Raw genomic sequence first — 27862 nt, forward strand, 5'->3', positions numbered from 1 at the left:
TGTGTGTAGACATATGGCTGTGAAAATCAAGCTTTGTATTTGCAGTTTCTCAGGCAAACTTTTCTACACTGAGTGTGGAATTCGTTTTGGTAATGAACGTGTTGGTTGTTCAGATAGATCCAGTGTGCTGCAATAGATCATAACATTAACATTCATGGCTCAGCGACTTCAGGAAGTCTCTGGAACATAAATATCAGCTCAAGAAAAGCAAACAACTTCTACTTTTTTGTCTTTTCACAGAGCTGCTGTAAGGAAGCAAAGCGTCGTTATTGTTTCTTTCAGTTCCTCATAAAAGGAAGTAAGGCTTAATAAAAACTGTGGGCTGCAAGATTTCATGAGAGAGGCAGAGCAAAAAGAGGAGCAGCACTGGGGAAAAGCAGGTGTGATTAATTAATAGTCTGTAACCCAATGGGGTGCTGGTGAAACAAGGAATCTTCCCAGCCATGGATAACACGAGAACACAGGACTCTTTTTCCCAGGTAAGGGGAGAAGCAGTGATGGGTCATGTGGAATTGCTCTTCGTTGTGTGTAACAGATGCGATGGTGTGCCAGAGACTGACAGTGTCTCTGCATTTTGTTGGTAGGAACTTTGCAGTGGATTGTTTAGTGTAATGCATTACGATGTGATACGAGCTTAGAATGGTTTAATAGATCAGAAATCGTTTGAGGATGGTGGCTACAAAACAGCGTGTTTTTGGACTGGGCACATTTGAAATGTGCAAGGGTTTTCTGATATGAAAAAGGGACAAAGGAAGGAAACCAGTCTTTCTACAGCTGTTAGGGAGGATTTATTAATACTGTATATTATCCGCACTAAGAATTTCCATAAAATAATGGGGGAAAAAATGTCTTGTACTGTAGGCAACTACAATTTTTGATAATCATGCTGGTATTTCATAGAACTGATATGCTAGAAGTGACTATGCATCAGCTTGCAGCACTACTGAATTTGTTGGGGTATTCCTGCAAGATTTGTAGTCTTTGTAGCATTCTACTTGTTTCAATACTTGCATGCATGAAAGTCTGCTACCTGGAGAAACAAATGGTGGAAAATTCCCTTTTTACTGGGAAAACCTGATAGCATGTACTGGTGGAGAGTCCCTGGGGTAAAGAGCAATTGGTGGAAGGAACGGGTGTGTTACATGTAGGCTGAAGGTGGGATGGAGTGCTTGGTCCTGAGCAAGTCCCCAGCGTGGCGTGGCTTTCAGTTCCTGCGTGCTTTGAGAAGAATGGGAGAGCTGAGGAGAATCCTGTCCTGTCTGCGTGATCCCACTTTTCACTGAGAAGTGTGAGATGTTCACAGAAAGGTTTGTGAGGTGAAGCTCCAGGCAAACCCAGGGCTATTGCAAAAATGAGAACAAAGCCTTTTTATTGCTCACAGAGTTCTCACGGAGGAAAAAGGGCACAGGCCAAATTTCTGCATTTGGTTCCCACCCTGCAACATCAGTGTGTATGGCTTTTGAAAATTTTGTTGAGGGCAATGTAATAGGTCATGCAAAGTCTGAGTCACCTAGCTTGACAGATTTTAGTTGTTTCACCTGAATTAATAACAGCTGAAATGTGATTAAACTCTTGTCCTGTCTGGCACTGTTCCTTACACCGACATGCGGAGGGACTAGTGTCTATCTGGAGAAGCTGTTGGTGACAGTGGGATTGAAAGGACACAAATCCAGTCCCAAAGCATTTTCCCTTTCCTCACTATCTACATGTCCATGTGTTTACTGCTCGGCACTCACGTGCTAAGCACAGCATGATGTGCAGCTTACAAATCATTGCTCTTATTTCTTATTTCAGGGAGGTTGGGGCAAGAAATGGCCAAATATTTGCTACCAGAAAGGGTTTACACAGATGAGAATCAGAGAACAGGAAACCATAACCAGATGGTGGTACTTTTTCCTTTCCTTCCCTCCCCAGGGCCCACTGTAAAGCACATGCACAATGCTCAGGTTGTACGTTCACCAAAAGATTTGCGAAGCTGAACTGAGCCTGAGAAAAACATCTGAAGTTTTTCTGTGAAATCTTAAGATTTGATTATATGTCTCCCTGAGACTATTAATCTAAGTCTTCCAAGGACGGATAGTACTGTGGAACATCTGTCAGCTCTTTTGCTTTTTCACTTCGCTTTGCTTTAATCAACCACTTTAAAAGTGCTTCATCCCCGTGGTTTTCCCATACAATTTTTGTTGGACTTTTAGTTAAGGGCCACCTTTCTTGGATGACCTTTTCATTTTCAGTTCTTTTCCAAGGAAACTTAAGGCAGATTTTCACTGGGTGTATATATAAATGTACGTGTGTGTGTGTCATGGGATTAATTCCATTTAGATAAGGATTCCATATCTTCTGACATATTTATTCATAGACACGTACCCAGGCTCAGAAAGTGCTTCTGTAGCTTTGGAGATGGGCTGTTTTCATTGGGCAACAAAAAGGAAATCTGATTTTCTCTGGACCTTGGAAGGCTTTGGAACACTTTGTTTCCCCATTGGGTGCTCAGTCCTGCTGGACTGTGGGTTGGGATCAATCTGCTTCTCGCTGTGGCAGTGTTGGTCAGAGCAGAGGACTTGAGGCAGTTCAGCTCGTTTGGTTCTGCTGTTGTTTTGAACTAAATGTTTGCAGGTTCTGCAGAACTGCTGGTTGAGATGTGCTGCATAAGCGCATCCTTCACTGAGGCTGCATTTCTATTTAGAAACAGAATCTCAAACATCTGTGTGGGGATCAGAGTTGACTTTTCCTTCATCCATCTGAAACCCCCTTGGAACTTGGGAATGTCTGCCTCCTGTGTGAGGCAAGATCAGCAGGCCCAGTCTGAATACGCAGCGAGACCCATTGTAGCTCTTTTCACCTTCGTGTCCAAGTCTGCAAATTTAACAGACAAGATCTCTATTTTATCACCAAGTCATTAGTGAGAACATCCAACAGCACAAAATGAAGTCAACCTCCTGCTCACCACTCAGTATATTCTGTGTTTTTCACAGTGAGTCTCTGGTAATTGCTTCCTGAGCATGGCTTCCAAGTGCTGCTGGAGCATGAGGGCCCTGTGGAGAATGCGTGGGTCTGGTTGGTGGGGGCTATGTAATATGCATAATATAATAAATTGAATTAAAGTATGTTTGAGCTCCTTCAGCTCCTACTGAAAGTGGCAGAATTTCCAGTGTTTGTAGGGAAATCAAACTCCTGTTTGATTAATACCTTCCTTGAATAAATGTTGACAGATATTAGTCAGCCAGCTCTAGATCTGAACAAATAATGCAAAACATTATTACAGATGCATAATTTATTTGATGAATAGCTCCGCTGTTTGACAAATAACATTAGTCTGTCACTATGACTGGCTACAAAAGATGGTATTGCCACATATAAATGTCACATCGGTCATCTTTATTGATATTTCATGGAAATTACAAGCAAAGGTTTTTGGATACCCCCAGCTATAGGAGACACTCACTCCCCTGCAAACATATGGGACCACGTAGTACGTTATGGGGCAAGTTTGAGCATGGAGAAAATGAATCTGTTAGATCAAAGTTGATAACACTATGCTGGAACTCTTAAGGCAACCCAGATTGTGTCTGCTGTCTTTAAAATACATAGATGGCATGTTCAGCATGCAGGCAGTGTTCTATGAGAGACTGTGAAGAAGGCAAATGTCCACAGTAAATAAACCAGTGCCTTTGATTTAAAAGAAAAAAACAACAACCTGTTTTGTTCAGAACTACAGCTCAGAGAGGGAAGCTGCTACTTGAAATTTCATAAGAGGTACATCACTGCATCTTATCCTGGTACTTATTAAGTTTCTCCACTGTATTTGGTTTGCAGAAGTGATGTGTACTGTAGCTGGAAGGCACTGAGTGAGCAGAAAACCCCCAGCAGGCTTTAACTCTAAGCCACTTCAACCTGATTTTGTAGATGAAAACCAAAATCTACTATTAAATTCCATGTTTAAAAACATGAACTTCAAAACGAGCGAAAATATTACCCTATGCTGGATTAAAAAAACATCAGGCATGTGTGTTGAAGCTGCACAGTTCTTGTGTGGACAAACGGCTTTCAGTCAGATGAATGCCAAGAAATTAATGAGTCCTACGTAAAGAAATAAGTAGTCATGACTTGGCTCTTCCCCCATGGTCTGAGTCCCCTTGGCTCTAGGAGGGCTGACCCTGGTGGTGCTGGAGTGATGCTTCTGTGCAGTGCAGAGAGCCCTCAGCACAGCAGCAGCCACAGCTGGGTTGGCCCTCATCCCTTGTAACAAGCAGAGCAGAATGATTAGCACTGTTAATGTTTAATAAGGCCAAGTGTAATGAATGCTTAGCAATAGCGACAAAAAAACTTGATTTGAATGGAAATATCTCCTTGTTTGTGCAGAGAGCAGGATTTCTGCATGGCTGGGCTTTGCTGTCACAGGAAGTGATAGAGCTCAGTGCATGTTAGCTATGATCTTCACCTAAGTAAACCCAAAATGAGGTCTCACTGAGTCATGTTGCTATTTGCAATAACTGTGATCCCACGTGTAGCAGACTGACAGCTGGATTTCTCGCTCTGAATCTCCACGGGTGTTTGGGCATGCATTCCAGGAGTCTTTCTGCATTAGATTACTACTGTCATATTGTTATGATTCAGGCAAAACGATCCACAGAATAAGGATAAGCAGAGCAAAAGTCACGTAGCTCACATTCCTCTGTGGGGAATGGAAAAGAGACAGGTCTTACATGTCTGAATTGCCACTCAGAGGTGCCCAGGGGTCTCTGCTGACTGCAGAGGAGTCATAGTGACCCTCTGGTCAGCTGGGGGAGGTGGGCTGGTGTGTGTGTGTGTGTGTAAGAGCATAAGAACAGGCGCAGGAGGATATCAGCTTGTCCTATGCCTGAGTGGCTTCCCATGCTCTGCATGACTCCTGCAGATCTGTTCAAAGAGCTGTAAATGGCTCTTCAGGTGTGGCTTTAACCCCGCTTTCTTGTCTGATGCTCAGAAGATTTGGAGACCTTTCTCATATCTTTACAAAAATATTTGCCATGGCATTCAGTCTTCGTGCAGCATCATACTTCTTAGGGCCTCTGTGAGGTGAGGAGTGGCAGGAAGCCCTGGAAGGGGTCAGTAAAGTACTGCAAGGGCAGCTGCCCAAGAATAAGCCAGAAATCTCTTATCTTGCTACTAAACTGTATCTTGGGCAAAAATATTAACACTTGACCCTGCAGAGTAATGGATGTGCAAAGAATTCCTGGAGTCCCACACTCTTCCTTCAATTGTGGGCACTGATTTTTCTTTCAGAGCAGTAAAGTGGCCAGAATGAATTTTGGGAGGGTAATGAAAACTGAATCCGTATTAAACAAACTTCTTAAACCTGGCAGGCAAATGAGCATATTGTTAGTGCAATCTCATGTATTTCCTTAAAGTGAATGTTTTATAGTAGAAAAGAGTAATTTTTCTTCTCCAAGTCTTTTTTTTTTTGCCTAACCTTGTACTGAAGCATTCTGTTTGGTTGCACCAGTCACATTCTATTAGGTGATACAAGGCGATCTGACTTCGTGGCATTTCGGTGGATAATTTGACAAAACTTATTTCTTTTCTACAACAACAACAACAACAACATTGAAAACAAACACAAAAATGAGCATTACAAAAATTGTGATGTGCTGAAGGAAGAGCCCTGCAGACACAGAACGATAAAGGTCAGGATCTGTTACTCGAGTCTCTCTGCAAGTTAAAATACCGCGCTAACACGTGGCTGCCAAAAACCTGAGCGAGCCAGGCAGGTTTCTGACAAGCAATTCTGACTGATCTCCTAAGCTGAGAAGTGCCTTCATTTTTGCCTCTGTCGGCTTTTCAAGTGTTTCCCCTCCCCTCTTGCTAACAGATGTGCAGAGAGAGCTGACAGAGACAGTAAAACAACAAGGTCCTGTTAAAAATAACCTGGACCAAACGCTGCGTTCTGTGCACTCCCTGGGGAGTGCATTAGCTGTCACATTTACTATCCCAGCTCCCTGACTTTGCAATATACAGAACGATTTACTTCTCTTTTGCAAACATTTCACTTCGTGTATTATCAAGAAAATTAAGAGATGTCCCCTGTTGTTTCCAAGTCAGAACTTCATTCTGTTGTGAAGGAGGCTTTGGTGAACAACAAAGAGTTCTGTATTTTGTAGAGCTAAGAATGCACTCATTTCTGCTCATTGCACGAGGAAAGGGAAAGGTTTTTGGAAATTTTCAGCAACACAAATCAGAAACAGAGAAATTACAAGAGAATATCTTGGGGTTTGGGACGAGCTGTGGTAAGGTTCCTTAGTCCGGGATTGAATATTTGTCAGGAAGGTAGGCTTTGAAGTGCCCCGTGCTCAGCACGCTGCAGAGCATGGAGGTTGCTTGCTAGAGGGATCACTGGAAGCTGAAACTCCTGATTTGTTTTATTTTTTGACCATTCTAAGGAAGCATTTCCAAAGAGGCACACAAAATGTCGTGTTGTTGAACATCACTGTGAAATTCAGGTGAAAATTAAACTCCTGTATTACATTACGAGTGTGCCGTAGTGAAGGTGAATCCTTTGAGTCTGATTGTCTTTGGCACAGAGCTATGATGTTCTCTTTGTGTTATCATTTCCACACTGGTGCAAAGTCTTTGAATGCATTACCTTACAGAAGAGCCTGATAGCTGCAGAAAATACCACCCAACTTTCTGCCAGGAAATGCAGCCTTGTATAAATAGGGTATTGCACTTTAAAGCTGGCAGAATTTAGCCATAAGGAAACTATATTTTCCAACTCAGATATATCCACGTTCTTGTTTGCTTACACAGAGCCTGTTCAGTGGGGAATTATCTTGTTAAGATCTAATAGTATACAGTGTAGGTGTGAGGTAAATATATGGCCTTTTAAAATTCAAATGCAGAATGTGGAGGTCACTGTAGGAACCTTGTGTGCCTCAGCATGTACAAAGGATTTACCAAACTGCTTTTTGTCTTCCTCTACTGTTCACACTGCAGTTTGCCTCCAGGAGCTATGCCGTAAGTTACCTTGATATTAGCACTGAAAATTCTGAGGCTTTAAAAACAAAATATTTCTTCTTCTTTTAGTCCTGGTTTTATCCGTAGGCTGTAAAATCTGAACCTGAGGGCATCTCCTGGAATAAGCAATAGGTGCAAGGATTTAGGCCCTGGGGCAGTGCGTGGCTTCCTGCATTTTAGGAAGCTCCTGTCCTAGCCCTGGGTTTTGATCTACACACCTTCCAAGCTCACAGTTCTACTCCTGTTTAGGAATGGACATAGCAGTGGGGAATATTTGGGTCTGTTGTATTCCTACAAATGGTTGTGAAAGAGCTTATACAGTGCAAGTCTCTGCAGTCCTGGGCTCACCGTTACTCTGCTGCCCTTGTTCAGCTCTGGTTTGGCAAAACAGTCCCCACCCAGTTCATTTTAGAGTAACAGAATAATCTGTGTAAGCCTATTGAAAGTGCAACCTCAATTTTTTGAGCCAAAGAAAGAGGAAGTGTAATGTCTGCTTGTTAATGTATTTAGGTAAGTTCATGTGACAGCTGTACCTGGTAGTAGGTATCAATTTCTCCCCTTTTCATCTTGAAATTTCTAATGGTCTGATTTTGCTTTCATGTTCTTTGTATGCAGACCTTTACACGAAGGGTAAGACACTGGCAAGCATGCAAAATTGATGTTTTTGCTTCTTGCCAGATTTTCTAACTCAGGAGATTTCCTCCTGGCTGTTCTGTCTCCAGATATTACCACCCATCCTCTAAAATTGTGAAGGTCCCTGAGTATTTGATATTTTGTGGACTCTCACCAGGTTTCAGAGGGAGATTATATTTACTGTGTAGGTTGAGGATAGAATATAAAATGCGAGTGAAATTGCAATTTTATGGCAGATAGTGCAGCTGTGACTATCATGAGCAGTCTGTAACCTCAATAGCTAGATGAAAAAGCAGTCTCTAAAAATATCTGATTGACTTTTCTCCAGTTGAGCCAGGAAAAAATCCTCAAAATTATGAACATGGTGAAAAACAAAGAAGTGAGCATCGAAGGAGCTCTGCATTTGGCACAGAAAGAAGTATATACCGATAAGGTAAGGTCCCTCTTTGATTTATTTTGCAAGACATTCAAACGTACAAACGTGTTCTGGAAAGCCTGATTGAATGTTAGGAGCATGTCTGTCCTTCTTTCAAACTGCAGTCACCATTTGTGCAAACACTCCAATTTATGACCAAATGTGTCTGGTGAAGATCTGCTGCCACAGTCAGGTTGCCTGTGTTCTACCCTATGGATGTCTCACGTAGGTGCTGTGGTTACATTCATGTCATTACCTGGATGAAATAATTTGAATCTACACCAGATGTGTCCACAGCAGCTTTACTGCTGCTGTTCTGTACATTAATAAATCAGCCTTGTATTCCTCTACTTATTCTCAGTCCAGTATCTCGCTTTGTGATCTCCCTCCATCATCACCACAGTAGGATCAGCAGAGAATCTCTTGGAGAACTTTCCAGTATTTCCTTTTCTAGTCTGGATTTCCAAACCACCCTCCCATTGGACCCTCTCCTGCAAGGAGTGAAATCTGAGGATATTTTCATGGTAGAAATTAGTTTAGAGATAAATCTGGTGCTTTTTGGAATCATTAGAAATTTCTAAACTACTCCTTAACTTCTTGGCTGGAAAGAAGTAGGGGAAGCAACAATAACTACTAGTAAAGAAGTGGCATGTGTTTTACAGAAAGGCAAAAAAAGTTTAGCTCAGTAGTGTAAAACTATGTGGCTGCATCTCCTCAGAATTAGATGAGAAAGGGTTCCTTTTCTACTCCTGCTGCACTGAAGTTTTAGTGATGACTATTTAGAAGAAATAAATATAATTTAATGTGTCTGACTCATGGCCTTCTTGTGATTGTGTTTTCCTGAAGGTTAGAAAAGTAGTCCCCAGCCCAGCAAGCCATACAGCTGGTTGAGGAGATAGATAACAAATCAGGTACCCTCACACAACACCGAGGAGCAAAGATCTGCCATTTCAGTGCACCACATCTGAGGGCTTACAGATACATTTCTTCAAATCACGGACAGCCTTTGTTTGTTAGTGCATCCAATAAATGGCTCACAGTCACGTATTTGGAAACGTCCCTAGTACAACTGCATGCACTCTGTTCTTTTCTTCTTCTTCCTCTTCTCTGCTCTCTCTTTCATTTTCCACCAAAATCTGCAATCTCTCTTCATTAGTCCAGCAGGAGCTGTGGGTATTTTGTGTTTGTGAAGATCAGACCAGGAGGGTGCTTCCACTGGTCTCCACATGGAGCACTTCTACAAAGCCTGGTTTGAGCAATGTTCACTGGGGGAGATTTCCCCTGGCAACATGATTGTATTTGAGTGGACAAAAAATAAGAGACTATGGGCCTCGTGCTGATTTCTGTTCTGTTTTTTTTTTCAGGACTCACAGGATTTGCTAACTGGCTCGCTATTTAACTACAGTATCTACAAATACAAACACTATCGGTGGCAGAAACGAATTTTGCAGGTAATTCAAATAGTTCTTACTTGTGAAGAAATATCTCCAAAAGAGATCCAGTCTTATGCTTCCCTGGACCAGGGCCTCCACAGGTGGGACCTGAAGAGGGTTCGTTGACTTCAGTGCAGTCATTCCTCTTCACTCCATTCCAGTTGAGAATGGAAAGCACTGTATGAAGGATTTAACTTTAAAATAATACTTATGTTGGTATAGATATTTGTTCAGCACAGATTGCACAGGGCATGTGCTTCACACATTATACCCTTCTCTTCTGGCAGAGCTATGTGATAAGAACAGGAAAAGGGGGACCATCAGATCTGTATTTAAAAGTTCTGATGGTGGTTTTAAGGAAATGTGCAGTTTTGATCCTAAAACTGTGCCTCTGTGGTGTATAATACAGAGAGGACTGCAGTTTTCAGACCTGGACAAGTCGGTATGTGTGGGGAGTGCTGCATTCCCCAGTCTGGCTGTTTGCTCAAATGCAAACATTGCTGAGAAGGTAAATACCTCACTGACTGACTCTGCTCACAGGGTTTTTTGGTTTTACTGTATTGATGACTATCTTTCCATGGTTCTGACAAGCAGACTTTGTTTTATTGCTTCACTGAGACTGTGTGAAGCATGGTAAAACATTTCTGTGGGAAAAGTTTCATTTGGCAGAGTGTGCATTTCATCTCTGGTTACTCTGCCCTGTGAACTCCTTTCTTCTTTTTTTTTTTTTTTTTTGACATTATGCAGCAGCTTAAAAGTAGTAAAGGGTGGGTTTTCTTTACTACATCTCAGCTGTAGAAAGTATGATGTTATTTCTTGCAATATCCACAAATATTTGGAGTTAAAAGATGACTTTTTTAGATGTAAAGCTGATGGAAAACTGGAGAAAGCTATAATAGCCGTGGAACGTGTCGTTTGGGAAACTCAGAGTAGTTTAATTGCAGTCCTCTAGTTACCAGCAGCCTTCAAAAGTCAGAGATAACAACTAGCATGGTGCTGCTCTGGAGATTTCCAACGATAAGCAGAAAGGAGGAAGAGGTCACTGCACTAGCATTGGTTAGCATGGTCTGTACCACGTGAATGAAAGATACTGGAAATTATTCATGACCACAGGTAAATGTCTATCACGGGCAAGATCTGAATTCCTCCTCTGTGGGCTGCATGTGCTGATGCAAAGCACAGAGGTAATGTTCACATCTTATTGATGGACAAAACTGTTTCTGCTCAGCAGGGATGAGCACACACAAGAGATAGTGGGAACTTTTTATCAATAAAACTGCACAGTGGAGTGATGATAATCTTATTTTGGAACAATAAATTCTTAATTGTTTTATCTGTGGCAGCAAAGAATAACTTTAGTGGCTAATTGTATTATTCCAGCTCTGTATGCGTGTGTATGTCTACACAGAAGCTCGGGCAAAAAAATCTTGTTAGATCAGATCTCAAGACAATAATGCTCGTGTCAGAAGGTAATCTCCCAAGAATGCCTTTTTTTCCTGACACAGAAACTGCTGTTACAAAAATAAGCACCTTCACATCATTGTAATGCTGGATGTAGGATGAACTGGTCAGTAAATGAGTCTCTGCTGAGACGGTCATGTCATTAGTTCGTGTGACCTCTGCTGCTGCACTGAGTTTCATAAGAAAAGGGGAATTAAACAATCACATTTCAGAGTGATAAACTGATTTATACTCATCCAAAGAAATACGGAAACTTGGTCTCAATGAGCATCTGTTTTGTAACTAAAACAAATACAGTACATCATCACTGTGAGGGCATGGCAGTTTTTATTCTAATCACTGGCACAATAGGTACATGTGCTGGGCTAACCCATGGTTTGCATGGCTTTGCATGATAATATTTGGAACAATCTCTTTCCAACGAAGAGAAGCAAAAATCAAATAACAAGAATTTTCTGTTCCAGATTGATTTCAACACAAAGACAATTTTTAACATTGAAAAAGGAATTATTAAGAAACAGTTCCCTTTCTCACAAGTCAAATCCTGTGAAGATTCTGAAAGAAGACGCTTCAGCATTGTGTTTCATGGGCGACAAGATTATGAGCTGGAAGCAGTGTCTCTTGATGATAAAAGGAAGGTAAGGTACACTGCCAGAGATAGATTGCTATAAATAACAGCTAATATTATGCTAGCACCTGGCAGGCTCCGGACATTAGCAGGAATTGTTATGTTGTGCATTGTGCAATCAAAAAAGTAGTACGCCTTTATTCTATAGATGTTGGTACACAGAACAAAGAAAATGTGAGTTCAGGATACAGTTTGGCCACTGAGACTGCAGATGTACAGCCAGCTCAGGATGTGGGATGAAAATGGATGCTTTTTTTCATCAGTGCCTTGAATGCAGTGGATTTGAGATTGTATTAAGTCAAGGGAACAGAACTGATGTCACGTACTGCTGAATTTTAATTGATGTTTTCTGAGAGGTTATTTTGTATGAATTGTTTTGCTTTGAGATTTCAACTCCTTCAAATACTCCAAGTAATTAGTGTAATTAAGCTGAACTGAGACTGGAGAAACGGAAGGTGTGATATGAGCACTAGACTTCTGTGTGAGTGCAGGTGCTGCCTGTGCTCAGGATGGGCAGCTCTTGGCACTCATCTCATTCCACTGCTGAAGTCAGCTGCACAATTCTGGTCAAGGCTCTTAAAAAACATGGTAGAGTTTGTGCCCAAACTGCTGATGTAACCCACTTGTAAGAAGCTTTTTGCTGAGGGGTTTGTCCTTTGGGAAGTTCAGAGCTCACAACACGGCCAGAAATCTGTATTCCAGATGAATGACAACTTGTGGTTGTTTAGCCTTATTTCCAACATAGATTGCATCTAGCAGAAGGACTTAAAAAGGTGCACTTGTTCCATAGCAATAATGCTCAGATGAGGGATTATATGACAAGAGAGCTTTAAACACCTTTACCCTACAGAGGTAGGCATGCTTTCACTTTTTTGCTGGGTTCAGTCCAAATTTCACAGCGAATCAGTCAGGTGCTCCTTGGCCTGGCACTGAGCTCAACAGACTAGGTTGTCTTAGATTGCTTTGTACACAAATTCAAGAAGTAAAATTGAGTTTCACAGTAACCTCTCCAGAGCAAGTTGCATTCTCCATGCACTGATGGGTTCGGGGCTGTAGACATAATGATGAATTGCAGTTAAGCAGAAGAGCATCATAGAAAGACCCTATTTGTTCAATAGTAATTTATTTTACCTATTTGGGTGCTTGTTGTAGTGCTATCTATCATTTTTATTGTAGAAAAATCCACCAGTTATTGTCTGATTCGAGGGAAATAATATGGAAAATGCACTCTCTCTGCCACCTGTGCTATAGATAATGTACCTGTTGAGCAGAGTGATGCAGAGTAACTCGTGCAAGAGGCTGGGGGAGCCCTGCTCAGGGAGAGCTGCAGAGTGTGACGTGGTGCACGAAGGAGTGCTGGATTTGCAGCAGGACACTTTTATATCCACAGGATGGGTGAAGTATGAACCTTCTTCTGAGCATACTTTCTAAAACACCTGCTCTTCTGTGGTCTCACACGGCTCACACTAACAAGTGAGAGGAGAGAAAAAAAGTACATCTAGAGAAAGCTCATGAAAAAAAATTAATGTTGTAATTATCTGCACAGGGCAATTATAGCAAAAGATTTCACAGTTCTCATAAAATGATTGTAATTGCTTTTAAAAGGCTTCTGCTATATGTCTTGTAAGCACTATCCCCATTTTGTTTGGTTTGTTACCTTTCAACATTTAACAAGTTTGTTGGCAAAGAAAAACTGATTTTTATTTATCTCGTGAAGCAAAGCCTTCTTGCTTTCCGCTTGATATCAATCCTCTCTCTTTTTGGCAAAGTAAATAATGGTGGAAACATCTGGAAAAACATTGATGTCCCTGCTTCCAAGAAAGGAGAGATTGATATAATGGCCAGCTCTGTGAACAGTCCTTATCACTTTGACTGTTTATGTGGGAGTAAATGCAAGTCGTATTTTATATTCTGGTGCCAGAAAACTTGTTTAAATTCCTCATATAAAACCTTTAACCAATGACCACACCTTAGAGAGTGCAGAGGGGAATGCCAGAATGATAAAGAAATGCAGTAACCCCCAGGAAAAAGGAGAATGTGAATTCTGAAATAAGAATAAAATACATACATGGTAAAGCCCCACACCTGTTGAATGTGAGACCTTTGGCACAAACACCACAGCTGAATCTTAGAAGAGACTGAAGCAGGGGATTCTGCTGTGAAAGAAACTGTGCATGGTCTGATGATTTCTGCAGGGAATAATTTGGCATTAGAACAGGTAATGACTGCACGTGGGCACTGTGACTTCTGATGGAAACCCCTGAGAGCATTGTGCCTGCCTTCTCCTCAGAGAGCTGTGGGAATGAGGGGAGCAGGATCAGTCCTTGTGGAGGAATAGGATGGAAAAACGTGGAGTCTTACTGACAATAGAAAATGCCTTAACAAAGATAAGGATTGTATAAATAAGTAGACAGTAACAAATGAACTGTATCTTCATTCCCTGCCCTGCAGGCACTTTGTACAACTACGTGAAGGAGAACTGACTTTGTATTGCATAGGTCTGGGAGGAGAGAGCAAGAATGCATGCCTTGCAATGAATACAATTCATCTGTCAGGTGGTAATGTGAGTGTCAGCAAGGAGAATGAATGTGGTACTTTTTCGGTCCAGACCAAAGGACACAATTATTTGTAAGTATAGCTGGTAATTAATACTTTGATAAAGCAGAACAATTGAAAACAATGTCAGGCAATAGAGAATCATAGTGCTCTGAAACAGAATTCAGCAGGGGAGAAATAAGACCATCAGATTTATGTAGGTAACCCCTCCCATAGCCTTGCAGTGATCTGATGAGTATTTTAAGGAGGAATAACGAGTACTATATTGTAGAATTGAGAAGATGCATTGAAACAGTGTCCACACAGACTCATCCAGCTGTCATGTCAGGAGCCAATGAAGAGCCATATCAATTGATTGATTAGACAGATGTATGAGCAGGTTCTGACCAGCTTGATCACCGAGCTTGGTAAGTCTTAGCACTCCATTCACCTTCCCCCAAGGTAGAGGTAACTGCACTGCAAAGTCAATGTATAGCAAAACTTCAGCTCTGTAACCTTAGGCATGTAAGCAATTAACTCTGAAAAGGTTGGAGTCAGCAGCACTGGACTCCTTTTGGCAAGTAAGGGTGCTGAATGTCCTTCTGCTTAAATAAGAAATATCTGTGGTTATATTACTCAGCGTGTTATTTACGCTTCCTTATATTTACATATGACATTCTTAATTTTCAGGTTTCGAATACCCTTTACTGTCCAAAATAACATGACAGAGAATGTCAGCAAGCTCCAGAATGAATGGATGTCTCTCATAGAGAGGTACTGTCAGCTGTGCAAGGTTGGCTCCTTGTCCCAGGAAGAATCTCAAGGAGACACCTCCTCTGAAGCTGATTATGAGAACGTCACTGTAGCTCTGAATGAACAGAAAGAGGAAGCCCTCTGTTTTGGTGTGAGTGCTGCAACGACCAGTCTGAACAAGCCTCCAAGCTCCCAGACAAAGCCTGCAAAGGGGGACATAGCCCCAGCATCATCACCTACTCCAGTTCCCACAAGTAAGGCAGTGGTGCCACCAGCTCCACCTGCGTTCTCCCAGTCCTGCAGCCTTTCTCCCTTGGCAAAGAGAACCAAAGCCTTTCACTGGGATGTAGTTCCTTGTGATAAGGTGAGAGTGAAATTGACAGTAGCTGCTGAATAATAATGATAATAATAATAAAGTAGCCTGGATTACATGCATAGTTGCTGTAAAAATTGAGCTAGAAAATGACAGAAAATGACTTGGATGCTCTTCGTGTGTTCAGAATGGAACAGAGTTGACCCTGCTCTTCTGGCTTTCTGTTTTCCCTGTCACCCCTATGTTTTTAGATTCAAAAATCCATTTGGGGGTCTTGTGACCTAGGCAAGAAAAAGATAGATGCATCCAGACTCTGCGAGCAGTTCCAGATCCAGGATGTGGCAGTGTTTTCAGGCAGTGAACCTTCAGTGAATCAGCACATCATGTTAGATCGAAAAGTTGCACATAACTTCAGTAAGTTTAATAATAATAACTGCTGCTCCCATTTGAATGCCTGGGGTGAGACTGGTATGCATTTTCTATTCATCATTTCTACAGTTTGGTGGGTAAAAGAAGATATCTTGTTTCTAAATCGCCGTGTAACTTAGTGCCACTCAACTCATTTGTGAACATAGACCTCCTGCTTCAGTTCTGTAAACGTGGTCCTTCATGATGCAGAGTAGAAGTACCACGTTTCTCTTCCTGTGTGACGACCCTCCAGCTGTGATGCTGTCATCTTAGGGCAGATATTTATCATCATATATGACATCTGTGACGTCAGTGTTAAAAGTGGGACCTGAACGGCTTTCTGAATGTGAGCTGGCCAGGTGAAACAAGTCAGCAGACACCAGCTTCACAGCTGGCACTGAATGCTGTGCTCAGTCTGCTACACTGATTTCATGCAGGTTGAAGTGGGTTGGTGTGAGAAGCCCTGAGCCAGCTACACACCAGCTCAGAGGAGCTCTGCTCACCTTTGCCAGGGTGACTCAGATAGTTTTGTCTGTGATTGTCCTGAATGATCAAGATCTGGATTCTTCCCTCTCGTAACCTGGGTATGATTCTGCTGAAGGCCTGATCTACAACAGGCTTTCACAGCTAACAGAAGGGTTCAGCATGTAGTTCTGCTCTTAATGATGACACGATATAAAGTTCTTTTAGAGACTCTAATGAGAAGTAACAGATATTAAATAAGCAGGAGTTGAATCATAGAATCATAGGATGTCTTGGGTTGGAAGGGACCCCAAGGATCATTGGGTTCCAGCTTCCCTGCCACAGACAGGGCTGCCAGACTCCAGAAATTCATAATTGATCTTCAAAGACTGCTCTGATTTTTTGCTAAGATGGTTTTCAAAAAAAACCCAAAATCTATAAGTTAGCACAGTTTTAAGAAATGCTACATGTGTAAAGAATTCAAGGGTATTCATTTTGAAGTTTAAACGATTTCAACTTTATGAATATTGATAAGAGAGAATGTACTTTGGAGACTGGGAAGTTTTAACTGGGAACTGTAAATGGAAATGACTTGTTGGAATTATTGCAATCACAGACAGATGATTTGAAGGATTAAAAGGAAGTGAGTGATACAAAAGTCCTGTTTTAGATAAAAAGAACCCTGTAATAGCACTTTTATCTGATAAATTATTCCAGTTTCTTTTAGGAAATTTCTTTCATTTGGTTTGCAAATAGCACTATTCTTTCTTTTGATCCTATTCCTCTTAGTGCTTCTTTCACTGAGACATTGTGTCCATTCCTTAATCTTATCCTTAAAGTCCCATCAATGAGATTTTTGACATATATTTATTACAATGGACAGTCCTCAGATCAAAAGTTATTCAGATCCTCAGAATTCTGTTTAATCTTCCTGCACGAGCTGCAAACCACAGTTCTTAAATTAATGAATAAAAAGTTGAAGGCCCAAAATGCCAGTAGGTGAAAATTTCTTGAGAATTTGAGTGGATGTCCAAACTCAAGAGAAAAATTAGAGTGAAGATCTACACACTAAGGTGTAGAATGCAAATAAAAGATAACTTATCGTGTAGCTTCTTGTCAAGGTGAACTTGTGCTACACAGAGAACAATGCACCAGAAAGAGAAACAAGAAAAATACCTTCCTTTAACAAAGGAAAAGAAGTGGGGAGGTGGATATTAATCCAAAACTGTGAAATCCTGCGGGTGAAAAGCTGACTTAAGAGTCAAAACGTCACCTCCTGTGATTTGATGGGTGTTTGTTTCTCTGTATGAGAATCAATTTTCATCATGTCAAAGGAAGAATACGATGTGTCAGAGGAAGAATAAGAGGTATATGCTCCACTGTCCAATGATCTCCTGAGCCCCTGTTAGCTGATTCAGGCCACTGCAAGTTCCTATAACCTGAAAAGCTCTGTGCTCTTTTGGGATCGGAGAAAGAAATGTGGTAAATCACAGGCATCCCTCCTGAGTTCTTCCCAACCCCTTGTGGGGCTCAGGAACTAGCAGGGCTTCTAGGACACCTTTCACACCATCACTGAGAAGCAGTTACTTTCTCTGCTGGTCCCTTCTTTTCACTCCCTTGTGCTTTCTTTTTCACTTCTTTATCGTTTGGTGGTAACAATGGAAACAGGCAGTAATTAATTTTTGTTTCCTGTGTTGCCTACGTTTTTGTTGCATTACTTCCAATCTCTTTCTTCGGAACCCTAGAAATTTAAACAAAGCAAAAAACAAAATCAAAACAAATGGAAAACTTTATTTCTTCATCCATCAATGTACTATAATATGCCAATATGGGATATTTGTATTCAGAGAAAAAATATTTTGACTGTAAAGCTGAAAGCAATAGAAATATATAATAATAATGATAAGCACCCGAGTGCCTTCTGATAACAGTATCTTGGTAGTTCTGTCTCAAACATTGACTAAGTTCTGATGAATGCATTTTTGCTTGTCTACTCCATGTGTGTTTAAAGGAAATATGAAGACTGAGTTTTACTTTAGCACTAGCAGCAACTCTTTGTTTTTGTTTTATTTTAAATCTGAAAAGTAAATGTGAAATCTTTGGGGGATTTTTCCTTCCATGGAGCATTTTCTTCCATACAATCTAAGGATCATTTTCTTTTCCCCAGGCATTTTTCTTAAAAGTTTCCGTATAAAACCAAGTGAGCTGAAAGAAAAACTTTATATTATACATGAAGAGTGTGGTGGACTTACAGATGAACAGATTACAACACTACGAAGGTAATCTTTCAGAATCAGTTATTTACTTATAAAAAATTGGTATGTTTTGGAGAAAGCAAACAACAGGAAATTCAGATGCTACTGAGACACTGGACCTATCCTTACCATATATAAAATGTGAGGGTTGCACACATGAGGAAGACCGAGAAGTGTTACAGAAGCTTCACTGCGAGGGGCAGTGTTTCTGAGTGACAGAGACTTGTGAATTTATAACCAAGCTCTGACTTTGGAAACTTTAAATGCAAAAGTCCACCACAACCAGCAGCAAAATAATGATTATGAGGAAGGAAATACATTTCGGGGAAGGGGCATTTGGATCCTGTCTCTTTGAATAGCTAAGAAAGGAGCAGCTCCTGGAGAGGTTTCCATCACACTTTCAAGTCCCCATGTAAGGCAATAGCCATGCCATTTCTTTACACACGTTGTTATGAAAATGTGAGGTGGAAATGAGAAAACTGAGTTTTTTGATAAAAGAAACTCAGAAAAAGCATGATACTGGCAAAGAAAGTGAAGAAGTAAATAACTTCTTTTTATTTTTATTTTTATTTTTTTACTGTTGATGTGCCTACTTTTTGTGGAGTGACTTTAGTCCTGGTTTTTCAGTTCTGGCCTGATCCTCATTGGTACAGTAGTGTTTAAGTTTGCAGAACAGTGTCTGCTCTTAGTGATGAGAACAGGCAGAACTGGCGTGGAGTGTATAGAATTGATGCCATGGTGTGCAATGTCTTGGGCACAGCTTGAGAGTGCAGGGACGGGGAAGACTCCGAATATTCAAGTAAGGCATTGTGTATCATGCACAGAATTAATGAACCTCTTTGGATAGTATAGCATTATTTCCCTTCTGCTACTGTTTTACCATTTCCAAAATAACCCACAATATTGTAAATTGTCTGTAGATCTGCAGATGAACACTAATGACTTATTTTCAAGCCTTGTGGGTGTATAGATGTTTCCAGAAATGCAGCTGTAGCTGCAGACCACAGCTTCTGTTACATCACTGGCTCAAATATTTATAAAAGATGGTTAAGGAATAAACATGCAATATGTAAAACAAGAAAGTGGAAGAGGTTCTGATGTGTGGAGTGGAATGGCTGTTTGACATTTATGGCAGTGTTCAAGGAAGAGGACATCTGATTTTCATTTTGCAGATACATGCTCACACCGAAAGATGCAGAGAAGTACCAATCATTCCGGGGGTGCCCCTCAGAGCTGCATATAGTCGATCAGTTTATGTTGGAGGTAGGATGGCACAGCATTAAAACACATTACATGCTATTTCCAGAACATCTTGCAGATAAAACCACTACAAAGAACTGTTATCTATCTTTTCCTACAAGCCTTTCTGTTCAATTCTGTGCAGATGTGTAAAATCCCACACTTAGGCCAGAGGTTGGATCTCCTGCTTGCCATACGTGAACTCCCAGTGAGCATGGGAGATTTGGAGCCTGTAAGTAGTGACTGCTTCATCATTCGTTACCAAAATCAGCCAATTAAACATCAGCAGCCTTGGTGTGCCTTTCAAAGCTGTGTGACTGGGGAAGTTTTTTTTGCACTATAGCAAGATATTTCACTGTTCATAATGTGAGCAATGAATAGTGCAATGACTCAGGCAGGCTGATGTAAGAAGTAACATTTTGTGGTACTGTTCAGATGTAAAAATAATCGTAGACTTTTTGAAAATAGAGCATTTCTTGGATGGAAATAAATCCACCTCCTGTGTCTGTTGGCCCAGAAGGGAGGTGGTGTCCCCAGGAAAGCAGAAATTGGTACTAAATTTGATTGCAGGGAAACTGTACCAAGAATTTTTATTAGTCTTCAGCTGGTGTAAACGAGAGAGAGGTGAAGGACGGAGAGCCTTACACTGTGCTTCGGGCTATCTGCTTCCCCTGATGCTTGGCATTTGGAGCAATCTGGTGCATTCAAACAACAAAACACTTCTTCTTCAGAAGCATTTTAAGAGATGAGGTTGAAGTTTTCTTGGCAGGGCTAGTTTGGTGGCCACAGGGGATCTGACCTCCATCTGAGGCACCAACTGCCTTGCTGGGGAACATAACCTCTCCTTCCTGACAGTCCCTGTCCTTTCCCCAGAGGAAGCTGGATGGGAAGGTAGCAGTGTGACCTGCTTCAGGTGGGGGCAACGAGGAGTGGCAAAGGACAGGACTGGGCACCATTGTTCCACTTGGACGTTCGTGTCTTTCAGCTAATAAACCAGAAAATCCAAGCAACTAAGCAGCTGCATTCCAGCCAGAAATTTATTGCTGTCTTGGAGTACATTTTAGCCATTGGAAACCATTTAAATGAAAATGCCGGAAAAGAAAAGGCGAAAGGATTTCGATTGTCATCTTTGGCCAAAGTGAGTAAATATTTTTCTTTTCACTAAGTCATCATATTACAATGTATGCTAGCCATTAGCATTACCTCGGTTTTGCCCTGAGTGTGGAGAAAGGCGATGATTTTTAATGAGTAGCTAACATTTTAACATCGGCTCTTGGTTACACCAGAAACAAACTCCTCTTCAATAATGTATTCTGTAATGTGCAGTGTAACAAGATGCATTTCCCCATTTCACACAGCGGCACTGGCGGGGTGGGGGCATTGCAGTGTTGAATGTGCAGTGTTTCTAGTGAGGGAGAGCATCAGAATGCTGACAGCCCTGATATTGAGATCCCCTGGCTAGAAGAGACATCTGAACTGCAGGCCCTGGCTTAAAGAGTGTCCTGCAGCTCTGTGCAGAGCACCGTAACACAGACCTGTTTCATTTCTCTATTCACAGGCTGTAGCTGCAGCATTCTTTCTGCGGTGGAATCATTCCTTAGTGCTTTTTTTTTGCTCTAATGCAATGCTCTTCTGCAACAAGTGGGCCTATGCAGCTTTAAGTTCCAAGAGTGGAGTATAAGTAAATGAATAAATGCAAAGGGAGGGAACTTAGCCTGGTTTAATGGTTCTAACAACCCCTATCCCACCAGTGCTCTCCTGGATGAATGGATGTGGAGGGTGGTAGCTGCTGTGATATTTTGTCTTTCTTAACACAGATATGCTCTATGAAAAAAACATCATCTATGCCTGGTGTGTAAGTAGAAGAGAGGAAAATTTTATTATATATATATTTGTTTGTTTTAAGATATCTTTTCCAACTGGAGACTATAATATATGAGTGAGTGAGTGATTTATAACTCCAGTGGCAATTCTTTGACACAACTTTTTTTTATTTTTTTTAATAACAGTTGTAATACAGTATCTATCATAATGAAAAATGCCAACAAAATCGTTTTCTGCCACAGAGCATCTTCCCAGATTCAATTAAGGAGCTTTACTGCCTTCATGAACACAGCACACTGCTTTTACGTGGGAAGGGATGATGGCTCTGTTTGGAGGACCAAAATGAGTTGCAATCACTTAGGATACCTTAAGTTATTAAGGATGTGAGAATAGGAAAACACAAAACACAATGAAGGTGAACGGATATGAAAGCATAAAGTTTGATCTTAATCGAGAATGTCTGAGAAGCAGCAGAGTGAAAAGGAGAAGTTTAATTTCATTGTGTTTTCTATTCTTGTCAGATTTACCCAGGAGCTATCAACATCTCTGCTGCTGCTTTATTTATTTATTTATTGTTGAAGTGTAGTAGCTCAGTCTGTCAGTTACTGCTCCATTCGATTTGCAGTTATCTCTGCTGCGGGGCAAGGAGAGGACGTTCACCTTGCTTCATGCCCTTGTGGAGCAGATCTCCTTCCACGAGCCTGATCTGGTGAAATTTTCTCAGGAACTGACAGAATTTGAAGCTGTTCCTGATGGTAAGAGGAGGGAGGGGGGAAAAAGCCACCAAATAATGGAACTCCTCAACTTTTGTTGGAACTTCCATCCCAAAGTGTGAGTGATATTTAATGGCATGTTTTCCCATCTCTCTTCCTCTCCAGCTTCCATGAAGGGTCTAAGTGCTGAAGTTGATGGTATGTAAATGTGGTTTCTAAATTCAGAGAGTGATTTTCATACTCGGTGCAGTCATTTGGAACAGGTTTCCATTGCACTTCTGTAGTTTGTAAAGAGAGGTAAATATACAAATACTGAGGTAAGGTGTTGCTATGGTGATATTTAACCTGGCATTTTACTGTGAAGAATTTTTAAAAAGAAATAATAAAGCATGCCCAGGTGGATCAGAAAAATAAGAAATGTATCCTGCCCATGGTAAATAGAGTTTATTTTAAGCTACAGATGTTAGTGATATGAGCACTGTCCCAGTTATTGCAGTAAGATTGCCTCAGAGCAGCCAGTGCAGCAGGAGGAACCTTAGCACAGTTCAGCAGTGAAGTTCAAGAATGTCTTTGAACCAAACTGGAGTCCATCTACAGAAAGGAGTCCTACAGCAGTGAAGTCAGTAGGAGAAGACAGAATGAATTCACTCAAATGTAAGACAGATTTTGGGAGACATCTACAACTTTGAACAGCATGGTAAGGTGACCGGAGCAGTCAATGGGTTTTAGAGTGATGGAGGTAGCTGACAGAGAAGGTACCTATGTGGATAAAAATAACTTACACTGCATGGAAAATTGAAAATGTGACATGAACATCGACAAAATGTCACCACAGACTAGTAAATCCCATTTCAGCTTTTCATAACAAGCCTAAATGACCATCACTCTCAGCTTTTGGCTTTGAAAAACCCTTGTCCCCATTTTGCTGGGCTCGGGGAATCAGCCAGACATCTAACTCGATGCTACCAAAGGCAGCTTTTATTTTGTTCCAAGAAATGCCAATCAAGTTTTTAGGAATATAGAGGCAGATGGATATATGTACACACAATCACTGTTTACCTTCAGTCATTTGTGTCCTCTAGAATCAATGTTGGTACAGTTGAGTGGTGCAACACACATGGGAGATACAGTACAGCTGCTGGGAGCTATCAAATGAGAGGAGCTAGGAAACCTGGAGGAGATTAACAGACTTCTTCCCTCCTGAATTTCCGATGGAACCACTTTAGATCTCTCTTATCTTCCAAGTATTCTTCCACAGAGCAGATAGGGAAAGAGGTTAACGGAATGCCTCTGAACCAGCCTTTCACACCAGGTTGTTCAAGGCAAGTCCAGGGGCTCGTGCACTGTGTGTAGCTCACGAGCAAGAGAAGTGAAGGACACAGCTGCATCCTGAGCCAGTTCAGGATCGAGTCACTGCATCAAAGGATGTGTCCTCCCCCCATTCCAAATAGCCAAAGCTCTCACAGTGGCAATCTGGTATAGGACTTGCTGCCAACTGGCAAGATTTCTTACTGTTACAAAGAGGAGAAATTTTGTTCTTTTATCTTTAATGAAAGCCTGAATTTTCTATACAGAAAGGGAACATCGTTTCATTTACAGCTGCTGCATAACCGCACTATTGATCTCTTCATTACTATGCAATTGCTTGTGGGGTGATCACATACTATTTCTTTCCCATAAGATCCATGCTTCCTTTAGTATTTCTATTTTAAAACAGAAATTAAATATTTCTAGATAAACATATTATAGACTCACAGTCTCCTAGTTTTTATGTCTCTTATAAATTAGACATTTGCACTCCTCTGGACACAAATGCATGCTCATGAATTTTCTCATTTTCTTTCTCCTTTGTTAGTTCTAAAAAAGGAGTTGGAAAATGTCACTCAGTGCAGGCGGCTTATCAAACCCAGGACAAGCAAGGCAACACCCCAGGAGTCACAGTTCTGCAGAGAACTAAAGGTAACTTTAATCCAAACTTACTGTGGGCTGGAGATAGAAGATAAGTAACCTCCTTGGTTTGTGCTGAATCCTGCCCTGACAATGGATTGGGAGCACCTGAGGAAAAGCAGACTTTCATTTCTCTCTGATAGCATTCGATGCCACAGACTGTGACATGGGAACAATTTTTCAGAGCTTCTGTATCTCTTGCTTTTGCTTCACAGGCAAATGGGCTGTAGCAGATGAGGAGCAGATAGCTTCACAGTCAGCTACAATAAGTGCTTTGGAATAACAGCAATTTCAGAGCATGTATGAGTTTGTAGCAGCGCCCTCTGCCCTCAGACTGCAGGGAAAATAGCATGGAGTTGCAGCACCCAAGAGCTAGACTGAATTGTGATTATAGGTTGTTCTAGAATGATTCTGCCCATGCTAATGGCAGAATGAGATGGGCTGGGGAACATGGTGGAAGTGGCTGCTGAGGATGTGCTGGTAGCCCAGTGTGCTTCTTGAATAAATATTAACTCATCTAAAATGTGTATGTTACAAAGGAACAGTGATTAAGAAATTGCTTCAGAAGTGGAGGGTGTTTTTCACTCAGTAAAAGCTGGGAACTGCGAGTGGTTTCCCTGCACACAAAAAGGCCAGGCAGTGCCTAATGACTTTTCTTCTCTTTTTCTTTGATGCCTTCATATTTGCAGGGAAATGTATGTGCTTGATGTGTGCTTATCTTCTGTGAAATGTGAAATTTTTGTGACGTGAGAATTTTGACTTGAATTCTCTTGTTTTCACTATTTAATATCTACTCTAATATTATGCTCCTATGCCAATTTAAGAAGTTCTACTTTATTACAGGATTTAATTCAGAAATATGAAGGGGATCTATCCCAGCTGTCAAAAAGATGTGAAGAAATGAAGAGGCTTTATAGCAGTGTACTGGTACGTCTCATATTAAAATGCAATGAAATAAATTTAAATTTCTTGAGAAAAGAAGAAAAATGCAGAAGTTCCCATGCTTCCATGTGACTTATCATAATACTGCCCATAGGAACTAGAGGAAAAAAAACCCCAAACAATCATATCTAACACTGATGGAATGTTTTGAAAGGAAGACTGTTATTCTTGAGGATTTATAGTCCACTTTTAAAGTGTTAATGATCCAAAAGTACACATGTAACATAGTGTGTGTTCAGAATCTCAAGTTTTATCCCTTCCTTCCCCTTATTTTCTAAAGGTAGGCATTTCATATTTTCTCTCACTTTGAATGGATTTATTTCTTCCAAATAATGTTCTTGCTGGGCTGATCCTTTTCTATATTTATGAAGCAGCAAAAATGTAAAGCAAATATAAAACAGGATGGGTGATCAAAGCCCAGGCCATCATCTGAACAGCACCATGAAGGAATAGTCCGGCTCACCTGGGGGACTATCTGATGTGGAAATGGGCTGAAGGTAGCCATGGAAATCACGTTATTCATGAAACAAAACTCCACAGGCCTACCTTTGTGATTTTATATTCTGCTTATAAGATCAATAATGACCTTGGCATGTGACACTTCTATGGAATCAACAATAAATTGGAGGTAACTGCCTGTGGAATAGCCGTGAGCTATCAACTTCTCGCAGATGGTCGTTAGCTCCAGGAAATGCCTCTCTCATTGCTGCTTGATTGATGGTGCACTGTAGGTGAGTGGTGAGGTGTGCCAAAGATCAAAAGCTTGGAGCACCCAGGAGGTGCAATTAGGAACACAACAGGCCAAACTATTAATCAGGTATTGCTGGCTAATGTGCAAGTTTTTGTGGCTGGATTATATGTGAGTTTCCATGTTCCAGGCAGAGGGTTTGCTCCTAAGAGCATCTTAGGTGTGCAGGAAATGATGCATACCTGTCCAAACCTGCCCACCTATGCTCAGCTACAATCTGTGATGTGGAAATACAACTACACTGCTGCTCAGCCTTGGGAGAGCTGTACCTCCTGGTTATGTGGTAGACATAGAAGAACAAGACAAGAAGTTGTTGCAACACAAGATGTCTTTTTAAACCTTTCATGGAAAACTTTGGATCACGTTCTTTATACATCTTCTATTCAATTAGAAAAACCATTTTAAATGCTTTAACTCACTGATACCATTAAGGTGGATCTTTGGAAATGATGACAAACCTCTTGAATTAAACCTCAGCAACAATTTTAAGACTAAAAATACTTTTCTGTCCTAGAACTGGAAAACGCACGTGGGAGTGATTTTAATTAATGCAGAAATCCCAATCCTAGCAATTAATTTTGTGGTATGACTGCCTTCCACCTCTTGTTTTGCAGTAGAGCAAACACGATGCCAAAATTCAGGTTGCTTTTGAAAATCTTCCAATCTGTTCAGCTTTTTCAAGTGAAGAGAAAAGCGAACAGTGCCTCCTTGATGGATTAACTTTTCTTCCAAAATACCCACATTAACAAGATTTTTTTTTTTGTTTGTAAAACAAAATGCCAAAGAATTAAAACATTTTGGCTTAAATCTGGTGCTACCATCTTCACCATGATTCCATGGTGGATGCAAACCATCCCTCTAATATACTGATTTTCTTTTAGGGATGGGTTCATCTAAAAGAAAACCTGCAAAACCAGGAACCTTTGCAATATATTGGTTTTCTCCTCTTTGGTGATAGATCCGCAGTACAGCCAGAGAAGTGGGTTTGTACAGAAAAGCAGGAAACAAGTTACTGTGGTAATTTAAGGACAGCTCCCTGGGCCACTTCTGCTTCAGATGTTTTGGATCTCAGTTTAATGGGTATTTTAGCCAGCTCTAAGTTTTCTGCTTAATAATGATAACGAAAGGATTGAACCTTTTTCTTGCTCTTCTCATTACGTTATGATCTTGGACACTGATTTATTTGGATAATATTAATGTTATGAATTTTTCTCTTTTGAATTTACAGGTAAAATTTGGGGAACCACAAGATCTGGACTCTCAGGAGCTATTTGGATGGATATCTTCATTCATTATGGAGTTTAGGAAGGCCTGTGCTGAAGTCATGCAATAAGGACAACACTACTCATAAAGAGAGGAGGGAAAGAGAAGTGTATGTTTAAGTTAGTTGTTTTGAAAGTTGTCCTACCAGTAAGGTGAGCAATCCATATAGTTTGTACAGCAGCATAGTTCAATTTAAAGATATATTCCATTTCTAATGTGTAGTTTTGCAAGTGATATTAGACCTGTGGGATCACAGATTGCTTAGGAGACTGCTTCACATTTTTCTATGTATATACCCACAGATAACTGTAAATTATGTAAAACTGTAAAGGTATGAACTAAAAGCAAATACCAAAGCTAGTGTCTCTGATACATATTAAAAACAAACAAACAAAAAAGCAAACACCCCCAAACCTATCAGCCAACAAAAATAATAGAGAAGGAAACTGATGGGTTTTGTTTTAGAGAAAACATACTTGTTTTCTTCAATGGCTGTGTTTGGCTCAAGTCAGCACTGGAATAGTGACGCCTGGCTGACACTGAAGTCAGTAGTGTCTGTACATTGGGATCTATAGCATCTCTACATGCCAGAAGCTACAACTGGAGATCTCTCTTTTTTGTCTAGAAGTGGAAAATTCAATTCTTTGACTTCTTGCATCTCTGTATCACAATGCACTATCCGGAGCACATACGTACACTGTAGACAACACTTGCAGTTTTTGATGTGTTTTATTACTGCTCCAAAATTGGAACCATCTTCATTGATATGTGAATCATGTAAGATAACCCTGAATACAAGTGCCATTTCCATGGTATCTGGATCCCTGCATCCCTGAACAGCATTCGTGATGGTCATGATAAGTTTTGTGTTTTCCTGACGTTATCTTAGCTCAGGAG

The 27862-nt window shown here is 40.8% G+C and overlaps 1 protein-coding gene across 4 annotated transcripts; it reads left to right on the plus strand.

Annotated features, from left to right (window-relative positions):
* Positions 1-255: 255 nt before the first annotated feature.
* LOC136060256 (uncharacterized) lies at positions 256-27274 on the plus strand. 4 transcript variants are annotated; one of them, XM_065754636.1, is made up of 17 exons: positions 256-479; positions 7955-8059; positions 9406-9492; positions 11400-11573; positions 12815-12963; positions 14015-14191; positions 14789-15215; positions 15416-15578; positions 18202-18313; positions 19462-19552; positions 19674-19760; positions 20514-20666; positions 21978-22107; positions 22231-22263; positions 23921-24024; positions 24856-24939; positions 26931-27274. In XM_065754636.1, the coding sequence occupies exons 1-17, from the start codon at positions 444-446 to the stop codon at positions 27033-27035; spliced, it is 2217 nt and encodes a 738-aa protein (XP_065610708.1). In that variant the 5' UTR covers positions 256-443; the 3' UTR covers positions 27036-27274. The 4 variants fall into 4 exon arrangements, 3 of the variants coding, with proteins under 3 accessions (XP_065610708.1, XP_065610709.1, XP_065610710.1); XM_065754637.1 differs by lacking the exon at positions 22231-22263; XM_065754638.1 differs by lacking the exon at positions 7955-8059.
* Positions 27275-27862: the final 588 nt, after the last annotated feature.

Source organism: Cyrtonyx montezumae, unplaced genomic scaffold (assembly GCF_038088225.1).
Source record: "Cyrtonyx montezumae isolate F1298 unplaced genomic scaffold, pur_monq_1.0 scaffold_9, whole genome shotgun sequence".
In the NCBI taxonomy this organism is placed as follows: Eukaryota; Metazoa; Chordata; class Aves; order Galliformes; family Odontophoridae; genus Cyrtonyx; species Cyrtonyx montezumae.

Excerpts from the sequence above, each read along its gene's own strand:
- LOC136060256 (XM_065754636.1), top strand. The coding sequence starts at position 444 with ATGGATAACACGAGAACACAGGACTCTTTTTCCCAG. Across the intron at positions 18,314-19,461 it reads CAGATTACAACACTACGAAG|ATACATGCTCACACCGAAAG; the intron begins GTAATCTTTCAG and ends TTCATTTTGCAG. Across the intron at positions 24,025-24,855 it reads AGTTCTGCAGAGAACTAAAG|GATTTAATTCAGAAATATGA; the intron begins GTAACTTTAATC and ends ACTTTATTACAG.